Here is an 11,086-nt window from a genome sequence, read left to right as displayed (position 1 = left end):
TAACAGTCCTTATTTACTTATTTCACATGATGGTTGTTTTCACTGATCTTTGCACCTAAATCTTTTCTTTGGGAAAAGAGAGAACACGCTGCCAGAGAAGAGAGAACAGTGCTATCTACTGAATGTCTAGAAGGAAAACTTGTGAAATGTGTGCACAAAACGTTATTTCTTTTTTTGTCTTGTATAAAGATGGGTCAGTAGTTTCCATTGTTAAGCAACACCTTAAAAACCTAGAATCCAAACCCAAAGTTTAACAACATAAGACAATTTTCCAACAACCTGTTCAAACAAATATATCACTTTTTTTTTCTTCAGGCATAAGTTTTTCACAAGTCATTTAAAATACTGCAAATTTTATTTTTCAATATTTCTCCTTTAAAGTTTCTGCCAAGTTTAACAATTTAACGACTGGAGATTGTGCCAAAAATAACTAGCATTTTTTAAAAGCTGCCTCTGACCGGCACAAAGAACATTTCAGGGGGAAAAATCATTACATAACTTATTTTGTGAACGGCAGCCAATAACACAAAGCACTTCATGAGGGACATGACAGAAATCAACAGGTTCATATGAATCCTCAATTATGCTCACAGCTGTAACAAATTCCAGAAAACAGATTCAACAGAAACATACACTGTATTTTTAACACCTCATTGTGTTTAATTAACCATATCCAGATGAATTCAGGCAATTACAATCATAACGCTTCTTGAAACAGATCCATAGTAACAAACATGAATACATTCACGTTGTCCTTATTCATTTCTATCACAAATACATGAATAAAGCTTATGATCAAGCAAAACTACAACTCTAACATACTAAATAATTACAATGTACCAGTCATATTTGACATTTTATGAGGTCAAATCACTAAGCTATAATCAAAAACCTGGAAGTAATTTAACATTTGAGACAGTGAGCACAGACTCACACTCTGAACAAAACTAAACATTTATGTATGGAGTTAAAATTATATTAAAAATACATGCATAAAAATGCACGAATCCTCACTCAGCAACATCTCATGATAATTTCTCCGTTTTTGTGCATTAAAGCAAAATTATGTGCATGTATTTGTGGACTGTATCATGAGTTTACAAGAAGTTGGATACATGTGCACTTTGACGCATACATTTGTGCGAGGTTGTGACTCCATATTTTTGACCAACTAAAAAGCATTTGACATTTTCGAAAACAATTCCTGAAAATCTGGGAAAAATATGAGAAGAAAACATCTCTCACACACACACACACACAATCCTTGAAGAGTACAAATCAGTAGCAACCAGTGAAAAATGTAACAACTCTCAATCAGTGATGTGACTTTAGAGCCCCTTTTTTTGTCTCGTGGCAATTTGACAAGTTAACTAAAGCCCTGTACATGAAGACTTGCTAACAAATATATTTCTATGTCAAATCACAGAGTTTTTCTCATTGTCTCTTATACATGTATAACAACAGAACTGTAAAATATTTCAGCTTCATCAGAATGTGCAAAGCAAAACTCAAAATAAAATCGGCACCTAAATGTTTTAGAAATGCTAACACAATATTTCCAATGACAAACCTTTACCTATATGCAAAGCCTGCACAAGAAATACATAACATACACACTCAACTTTAAATTAAACTCCAAAATACATCTTGTGCAAAGGATGAAAGTTATGGAAAACACAACGCAGATGATTAAAAAAAAATTCCACCTCCACATACATAAATAAAACTTTTACATTTAGAAGAAAGGGGGATTGTTGGCATAATTTCAGAATTATTATTATTTTTATTTTTTGGCAAATCGTGATAAGGGAGACACTGATGGGAGGTTTTGGTCTTTAGCTACCGCCATAAAATAAAAGGGTGTAAATGCATCATGATATTTTAACAACAACCAGATTTGCCCTGAGCAAGCTGAATCTTTGAATAGTGCAAATAGTGCTTGAGGCCAGAGTCATACACATACCGAGTTGGGCCCCAAGTGAACCGCAAAAAGACAACCCATCAGCCTTTCCCGAGCAGCAACTAACACTAAAGTTATGACACAGGAAATCACATGCTGACTATACGGTTTCAATTCACTTTGAACTTGGAGAAAAGATAATACATCAATATATCCAGACTTGTTCATTTACATAAGCGAGCATTAAAGGCTAAATGTTCTCAGGCAGATATCTGGCTAGTTTACAGCTCACTGGAGAACTCAGGAAAATTCCCTATATGATGCCCTGAAAAGAAATGTTTTTAAACGACCCTTTACGTCCAGGTAAATCTGCCCTTCTGTCTTGAGTTTGGCCTAACGTTGTACATTTATGGCTCTGGCTGTTGTGACAGTAATATCACTCGCACCTGCATATGCTCGGTGACGTCACCTGAGGGAGTGAGAGGCACGAGAGAGGAGCCGTCTCCTCCTCACACTATAACCAGCTCTGCAGCGTGTTCAAGTTATTCTCCATCCATCGCATGTTCAGCTGAATGGTCTCAATGGCCTCCTGCACGATCCTCATCTGAGAACCTTTCGTCCCCAGAGAAGTGAAGAAGTTCTGGGCCTGGATGAGAAAAACAATAATGTAGTAAAAATACTTCAAGTAACATTTAACTGTTTTTCATTTAAGCAAAGGTATGGGGATGAACAGACCTCCACGAGATGTGTTTTTGTGGAAAACTGACTGGTTGCGGACATGATGATGCTCTGAATGGCAAAGGATCCGACAGGAAATCTTGCAAGAAAAAAACAAACAAACAACAACATTAAATTGCAGACCGAATACTTAAATGCGTAAAAACTTCGTTCAGTATAGAAAAGGGCTTACATGCAAATGATCAAGCCTAAAACATTAGAAAATGCATTAAGATATTTATCAGCACTTTTCTGAGAAGTCCTAACAACCAGCTCTGCAGCGTGTTCAAGTTATTCTCCATCCATCGCATGTTCAGCTGAATGGTCTCAATGGCCTCCTGCACGATCCTCATCTGAGAACCTTTCGTCCCCAGAGAAGTGAAGAAGTTCTGGGCCTGGATGAGAAAAACAATAATGTAGTAAAAATACTTCAAGTAACATTTAACTGTTTTTCATTTAAGCAAAGGTATGGGGGATGAACAGACCTCCACGAGATGTGTTTTTGTGGAAAACTGACTGGTTGCGGACATGATGATGCTCTGAATGGCAAAGGATCCGACAGGAAATCTTGCAAGAAAAAAACAAACAAACAACAACATTAAATTGCAGACCGAATACTTAAATGCGTAAAAAATTCGTTCAGTATAGAAAAGGGCTTACATGCAAATGATCAAGCCTAAAACATTAGAAAATGCATTAAGATATTTATCAGCACTTTTCTGAGAAGTCCTAACAAAATGACTAATTACAGTACATCAATAAAGTTTTTCATGGTTTTTGAAAGAAGGCTCTTTTGATCACCAAATCTGCATTTATTTGATCAAAAACACAACAAAAACAGTAATGTTGTGTAATGTTATTACAATTCAAAATAATGGTTTTCCCTTTTTTTTATACATTTTAAATGTCATTTATTCCTGTGACAGCAAAACTGAATTTTTAGCAGCCATTACTTAAAGGGATAGTTCACCCAAAAATGAAAATTCTGTCATTAATTACTCACCCTCATGTCATTTCAAACCCGTAAGATCTCCGTTCATCTTCGGAACACAAATTAAAGTATTTTTGATGGAATCTGAGAGCTGTCTGACCCTGCATAGACAGCAACGCAACTGAAATGTTCCCAAGTCCAGAAACGTAGCAAGGACATCGGTAAAATAATCCATGTGACATCAGGGGTTCAACTGAAATTTTACGAAGCTACGAGAATATTTTTTGTGTGCAAAAGAAAAAAAAAATTACTTTATTCAACAATTCGTCTTCTCCGCATCACCATGTAGCGCCATTTTGGAGAGTATCAGCTGGACGTAAACAGCATATGCTGTTCTGTGTCAGCTGTGCCACACAGATACGCTGTTTTCGTTCAATCAAATCACAACCACATAGGAAACAGATCCGGCGAATATTCTCATAGCTTCATAAAATTACGGTTGAACCCCTGATGTCACATGGATTCTTTTACAGATCTCCTTGCTACGTTTCTGGACTTGGGAACATTTCAGTTGCGTTGCTGTCTATGGAGGGTCAGAAAGCTCTCAGATTCCATCAAAAATATCTTAATTTGTGTTCCGAAGATGAACGAAGGTCTTACGGGTTTGAAATGACATGAGGGTGAGTAATTAATGACAGAATTTTTGGGTGAACTATCCCTTTAAATCTTCAGAGTCACATGATATTTCAGAAATCATTCTAAAATGATGATCTGTTGATCAAGAAACATTTTTTATTATTAATGTTGAAAACCATTACACATTTTCAAGATGTTTGATGAATAGAAAGTAGCCTTTTGAAATCTTTGGTAACAATGTAAAATACTTTACTGCCACTTTAGAACATTTTAATGCATCCTTGGGGAGGGGAAAAAAAAAGGTATTAATTTCCTTCCCAAATTAATAAAAAAAACATTTATGACCTTTACCCACTAAATAAACACTCTTTAAGGTGTTTTCCTGACCATATACCTTGCTGTCTTGTTATTATGTTATTGTTATTAGCACATTATATGCACGACTAAAAAGTGTAATGACATTTACATTAAATGTGTCGATTCAAAATGTTGGGTTATGTAAGTAACCCTCCTCCTCCAGATTTGTTTTTTCTTTTAATACAAGTTCACCACTCACTTTTGAGTGATTTTATCCCAGTTCTCCTTCACAAAATCCCAAGCGTAGAGGTAGCCAGCAAAGTTCTTGCAAATTGTTTTCATCACCAAAGGAAATTCTTGAGTTTGAATCTCACTCCCATCAAGACTTTTCTGTAGAATCCTAAAAGGGAAAACCAAATTCAATTCAGGTATGCTTGTGCTGACAGCTCTGACAGAACATGTTGTTCAGCCTTACCATATGATTTTCCGTACATCCTGAGTGCTGGCCAAAGCTTCCAATGTCTTGCGCTTCTCTGGGTCATTGATGGAGTGTTTATACACGTCTAGAAGCTTACCCCATCCTTCATCTGTCTGAGCAGCAACTTTGAAGACTGTTCTCATGAGATCACTGGGAATCCTAAATCAATAAGGCATGTATCACAAGATGTTCCTCTGTTCTCAAGAATTACTGCGGTGAGGAGTACAAAAGTCAAGAGCTCTTTCCTTCTCCTTTTTGCAAATCACAAGATTAAAAGAGAAGTTATTCAGCCAAGAGTCAATCACCACACAAACTTACTGAGAAGTCTTGTTGGAAGTGAACCACTGATCAAACAGATGCTTAGCCTGTGTTGTGCAGTTATGTATGTTAAGAGAACATGCCATCTCCAGCAGGGCAGACCGAAGCGTCATCTTTGACACAGAAGTTTCCAGATCCCATGACTCCCTCTCCATTAAACTTCCAAAATGGTCCTCAATGTAACTCTGCAAAGATTGAATTCCAAGAAAAAATTCAAACAAGTTTTATTTTTTTTCCATTTCATTTCATTTGACTACAACAGCCACACAAGATGTTGCACTTACCGTCATTCTAGAGGCCAAGTTCAATTCTGATCTTTTGTCCAGCAACCTGTAGATCTGACCAAGCTGGAAGAGAGCTTCGGTCAGAGGCGCCGTCTCTGTCTCATTTCTCATGTAATCCATTAGATTTAAGACCTGTCTGAAAGACACCTTGCCCGATCTGGAGGAAAGTTGAAGAACAGATTTTTTATTTTCACTCATTTACTAAAAAATGTACACTACTGTTCAAAACGCTGGGGTCAGTAAGACTTTTTTTTTTGTAAAGAAATTAACCCTTTTATTCAGCCAAGGATGCATAATTTTTTTTCATCATGGTTTTCCACAAAAATATTAAGCAGCACAACAGCTTTCAACATTGATAATAGTAAAAAGTGTTACTCGAACGCCAAATCATCATATTAAAATTATTTCTGAAGGACCATGTGATGTTAAAGACAGGTGAAAATTCAGCCTGATGTCGCAGGAACAAATTAGTTTTTAAAATATATTAAAATAGAAAATTATGTTATTCTGACGCAGTCATTTCTGGTGATTTTCAGTTGTTTATGATGGATTGATTAAATCTATATTTAAATTATGATAAAAATATAATGGATCTGTGTAAAACAAAGAGGAAAAGATAATTTTATGTAAAAAAATATTTTAAATCTGAATCGCAATCATAATTGATCAAATGTTATTTTCAGGTTTTCCATGATTGTGAGAATTCTGCACCATCATATCTTTCAAGTCATGTCTAATAACTTGAAACCTTCTTTTAAATGCAGATCCACCTGGAGAGAGCAAAGATGTTGTTGATGAGAGCTGCTCTGTCTTTACAGGTGAGGACATTCACATCCTCCTTCAAAGCATCAATCAAGTCCTTCCATCCCTCCTCATCATAATGCACTATGTAGAAGCCATCACTCCTGAAGTTGAACTTCAACCACTTCACTTGATCTGGAAGGTTTAACGTGGCTGGAAAAAATGTAAAGCAACAAGCAATACATTACTGAATATTCCCAGTAGTTAGAAACATCGGTCTATGCCAGTACACTCAGTCCTGAGGACAATACTCACCTGTTTTATCCTTGAGATGGAACAATTGCTTGCAGGAGCTGAGAACACTACATTTGTCGGTCACATACGTCAGGGGAATATGCCACAAGCTGCTATGGGTAACACAAAAGTGAATCAATTAACAATCGACAACGAGAGAGGCTGAGTTAATTTGAAGCTTGCTTTTTTAATAGATCAATATTGGACTTTGACCCTGATCGATATAAAAGTCCCTTTTTAAAACATTCGCACCTTAAAACAAACAAGACTATTCTTTCCCATGACACACCAGAGTGGGGTCAGTAAGTTTTTTTTATTTTTCTGTTTTTGAAAGCAGTCTCTTATGCTCACCAAGGCTGCATTTATTTGATAAAAAATTCTTGAGTGTCACATGATCCTTCAGAAATCATTCTAAAATGCTGATCTGCTGCTCAAGTAACATTTACTATTATAAGTGTTGAAGTAGTTGCTTAAAGGGATACTTCATCCAAAAATGAAAATTTGCTGTTAATTTACTCACCCTCAGGCCATCCAAGATGTATGTGACTCTTTTTCGTCCGTAGAACACTAAAGATGATTTTCAGCCAAAACCATAGTCCTTGGTTATTCTTAAAATCAAAGTCAATGGCTACCAGCACTTGAGTCAAAAAAAGCATATACAGGCAACACAAAATGAATACCCGTGGCTCTGATGCTATATAGAGGTCTTATGAAGCGAAATGATTGGTCTGTGCAAGAAACTGAACAACATTATTACCTCAACATATCATCAGGAGCCACAGGTATTAATTTTTTCTTGTCTGGACATGCTTTTTTGACTCGCAAAGTGCCAGTATCCACTGACTTGCATTTTATGAAACACCAAGGACCATGGGTTTCACCTAAAAATCTTTGGTAACACTTTACTTAAAGCCTTTATGTATAATGCATTATAAAGTGTTATTAAAGGGTATAATGCATTATAATTATTCGTAATGTGTACAGTAATTATAACCGAATCTATAATACATGTAACAATGAATTGATAAGTGTTATAATGTATTAACTGTGGTTACTTAATTATTCATGAGATTGTACAGTGCATTACAAGGCATAGTTAATGCATTAAAACTACTTTTATAATGCACTAAACATAAAGGCTTTAAGTAAAGTGTTACCAAATCTTCTTTACTGCTCTACCGAAGAAAAAAAAAGTAATCTACATTTTGATGGCCTGAATCTCTTTTATATTTTTGGGGAAACTGGGATACAGTTTTTTAGGATTATTTGATGAATAGTAAGAAACACTTTTGATTAACGGATAAAAATATTAGTAATACTAAAACAAATCTGACTGAACCCAAACTTTTGAACACTAGTTTTAAAACAACTTTGACAGCCCCATAATTCATTATGATACATTTTTAGATCAATGTTCACAGCTGCAGTAAAAGTCCGGTACCTGTCGTCCGTGCTGTTTTCAGCATTCAGAAGGAAATGTTCTTGCGTCAGTGTCACTTGAGTGCCACTTCTCTTCACTGTGACTAGAGGAAAGCCCTTATGAACAGTCCAGGTGTTCATCATCTCAGATACACTTAAGTTTTGTTTGCTCACCTATGGAGATCATGGATGTCAGCGCACACTAATAAAACACGGCTCAGATGTCAGCTCAGTTGCTTCATCATTATATAAGAGTGCACATTGTTTAATTTTGTAATTGCATTTATCACACTCAGAACATGTATTTGTTTTGCTCTCGTAAATAATGAAATGCAATCAAAATGCAGGCACCATAAGTTCATCTCACTTAGAAAAGGTCTGACCTGGGAAAGACTGTTCCATAAGTCTTCACTTTCTGTGTTTGATAGGTTATACTTTTGTAAGTACTCAATCACTCCTTTTGGAAACTCCCCATCTGTGAGTGTTGCATTGAGCATCAGCAGTATCGAAGCCCCCTTGCATGAAAAGGCAAATCAAGAAACATGTTCAAGTTCTGAGAATAGCTATACAATCAATAACACTAAATGAAAAATGATTACATTACACCACAGGAAGAGGGTTTATTAAAGCCACTTTACAAGCAAAAGGTAATTTATGACGTACCTTCTCATAAGACACAGAGTCAAACATCTCTTCCACCTGCTCAGGGGTGCTCACGACAGTAGACAGTGGGTGGGATGAGTTCAATGCATCTTTGGCCAGCGCTTTAAAGCGAACATTTAAGAATTCAGTGTCCTGGAAATGAAAGACAAGATCAAATCTAAACATTTTGAATGACACACATTCAAATAGGGCGTTTGATTCTCAAGGTCGACTCCCACCGTAATGAAAATGACTCTTTAACTCCATTTACTTCACATCAAAACAGGGTCAGGTAAAAAATACAAGATTGCAGTCATTATCACACACTAAACGTATTTTTTTCCCCCCGACATGAAACCTTAAATTCAATGCATTAAAACAACACATTTTTAGCATGGCTGTCCAAATTAGCCCAATTTAGAGATGTAGTTAACTTGAACTGTTGAGTAGCCCATCAACGTTATTACCTAGTTGTTGCCAATACCTAATTTTACAGTAAAAGTCACGAGAAACAGTCTTGTTCGAACATCATTTCAGAAGAGAGAAAGTACTGTAACATTCTATAATGAATTAATAACAGTTGGATGATGGCGCTAAATGCCCATAATCATCTCTTCATCATCAGCTCCTTGGGCTGGAGAGTTCTATATAATAAAAATTATTAAAACAATACACGCAAAAATACTCTGATTACTCAGAGTTGAGAACTCTTTTGGAATTGATTCCCCATCACTACATTTAAACATCAACAACATCAAAATAAAGTTCTAATGAATAAGCCTCTAAGTGCCCTTTGAAATTTTCTTCTAAAATTAGCGTGTGTCATGACTTGAAAACCTATGTGTAGGTTCAGTAATTTCACTTTAATTAGGTGTAGGTTCTTTTCATTGTCATTAAAGTGAAATAACTGAACGTAAATATAGCAGCCTAAAAAAAAATGCTCATTTTAGAAGAAAAGGTTATTTTAGAGGCTTTTGCATCTGAACTCTTCATTTCTTAATTTAGAATAAAACTTACTATGTCAAGGCTTGGGAACACAGTTTCAATTGACATGTACTGCATGTAGGTTGCAAATCCTTCATTCAGCCAAAGATCATTCCACCATCGCATAGTGACCAGATTTCCAAACCACTGAACAGAAAAAGAACAATACATGACAATGAACACAACATGTCTGACTAGCCTTTTCAACTGAACTGAAGACATTACATTTATTTTAGACTTACAATTTATGCTATAATATGTTTTATGTCAATATCACTATTGTCATTCACTTCACTCAAGAATTTGGAGTATAAGTTTAAAGGGAGAGTTCACTCAAAAATGAAAATTCTGTCATCATTTATTCATCTGTCATTTATTCACCCTCACGTTGTTCCAAACCTGTATGACACAAAAGAGGATATTCTGAATTTAGAGTTTTCTTTTTTTTGGTGAACTATGCCCTTAAGAAAACAATTTGAAGTAGGTCAACATTGTAATCAAAACTGGATGTAAATGATACTTAAATTCACACACCCTGGTAAAGCAGCCACCAACTCAGACTTTTCTATCACGTGTTGTTAATCACTGAAATGTGACTATTATTTCCCTGTCATGGGAATGTTGCTTTATTTATAAAGTGAATTACCTGGTGGGCAAGTTCATGAGCAATGACAGAGGTCACCAGTTGCTTGTCTATAGAGGAGGAATTACTCCCTACTAGCAAAGTCGTCTCTCGGAATGTGATTAGTCCCCAGTTCTCCATGGCTCCGGCGAGGAAGTCAGGAATAGCCACTAGATCTATTGATTTGAAAGACATTGGGTCACGTCATGTCACAGAAATGAACAATTTTAGGTTTGTTATTTATAAAACAACATTAGCGTGTATGTCCAGCTATTCTAGGAATTTAATAATCTCTGTTTGAAGAGTTTCTTTAAGGGAAGGCATCTCACCCAGCTTGCTTAACGGGTAGTGTTTCACAAAGAACGTATTGTAGAACTTCAACAGTTTGCAAGCTGTGTCAAGAGCATACTGCACTTCTTCCTTTTTGTCTGGAACAGCATACACAGACACCTGCATAACATTTTGGGGGGGGGGACATAATGCAACATGTTTCCACAATATTTGTAACACAAGACATTGATTTTGAAGAAGAATACATACCGTAGTTTTAGAGACATTATTACTGACACTGATGAAATCAGCCACAATAAATGCAACTAGGTAAGTGCTCATTTTAACACTTTTCTCAAACTCATCTTCTTGAAGCCCATTTTTTAAATCTGTGGTTTTGACCTAGAAAAAAAAGGACAATAACATTACAAAACGTATATATTATAATCTGAAGAAAAACTTGCATGACAATATTTATAATAAAAACATAAAAGTAAAAAAAGTAAATAAATAGAATAAAACAAATAGAAGCTGTTAAGTATACGTATATATA

General features: G+C 35.8%; 1 protein-coding gene across 3 annotated transcripts in view; it reads right to left on the bottom strand.

Annotated features, from left to right (window-relative positions):
- Nucleotides 1-353: 353 nt before the first annotated feature.
- The window catches only part of LOC107587503 (leucyl-cystinyl aminopeptidase-like), a 15,960-nt gene continuing 5,227 nt past the window's right edge, over nucleotides 354-11,086 (bottom strand). For 2 of the 3 annotated variants that reach the window (XM_016275304.1, XM_016275306.1), the window contains exons 4-19: nucleotides 10,804-10,935; nucleotides 10,593-10,713; nucleotides 10,288-10,439; nucleotides 9,675-9,788; nucleotides 8,679-8,810; nucleotides 8,399-8,530; nucleotides 8,038-8,189; nucleotides 6,618-6,709; nucleotides 6,332-6,515; nucleotides 5,562-5,718; nucleotides 5,278-5,462; nucleotides 4,957-5,118; nucleotides 4,741-4,881; nucleotides 3,103-3,184; nucleotides 2,888-3,012; nucleotides 354-2,421 (exon numbers count right to left, since the gene is read on the bottom strand). In XM_016275304.1, coding sequence (XP_016130790.1) covers nucleotides 2,415-2,421; nucleotides 2,888-3,012; nucleotides 3,103-3,184; nucleotides 4,741-4,881; nucleotides 4,957-5,118; nucleotides 5,278-5,462; nucleotides 5,562-5,718; nucleotides 6,332-6,515; nucleotides 6,618-6,709; nucleotides 8,038-8,189; nucleotides 8,399-8,530; nucleotides 8,679-8,810; nucleotides 9,675-9,788; nucleotides 10,288-10,439; nucleotides 10,593-10,713; nucleotides 10,804-10,935 — 2,070 coding nt within the window. In that variant the 3' untranslated portion in view covers nucleotides 354-2,414. The remainder of the gene's footprint in view (nucleotides 2,422-2,887; nucleotides 3,013-3,102; nucleotides 3,185-4,740; nucleotides 4,882-4,956; nucleotides 5,119-5,277; nucleotides 5,463-5,561; nucleotides 5,719-6,331; nucleotides 6,516-6,617; nucleotides 6,710-8,037; nucleotides 8,190-8,398; nucleotides 8,531-8,678; nucleotides 8,811-9,674; nucleotides 9,789-10,287; nucleotides 10,440-10,592; nucleotides 10,714-10,803; nucleotides 10,936-11,086) is intronic. The other variant, XM_016275305.1, reaches the window with a different exon arrangement.

The sequence above is a fragment of the Sinocyclocheilus grahami genome, unplaced genomic scaffold (genome assembly GCF_001515645.1).
Source record: "Sinocyclocheilus grahami isolate Dianchi unplaced genomic scaffold, SAMN03320097.WGS_v1.1 scaffold93.1, whole genome shotgun sequence".
Lineage (NCBI taxonomy): Eukaryota > Metazoa > Chordata > Actinopteri > Cypriniformes > Cyprinidae > Sinocyclocheilus > Sinocyclocheilus grahami.
Note: the sequence above shows the minus strand (reverse complement) of the source record. Positions and strands in the feature narration are given on the sequence as shown.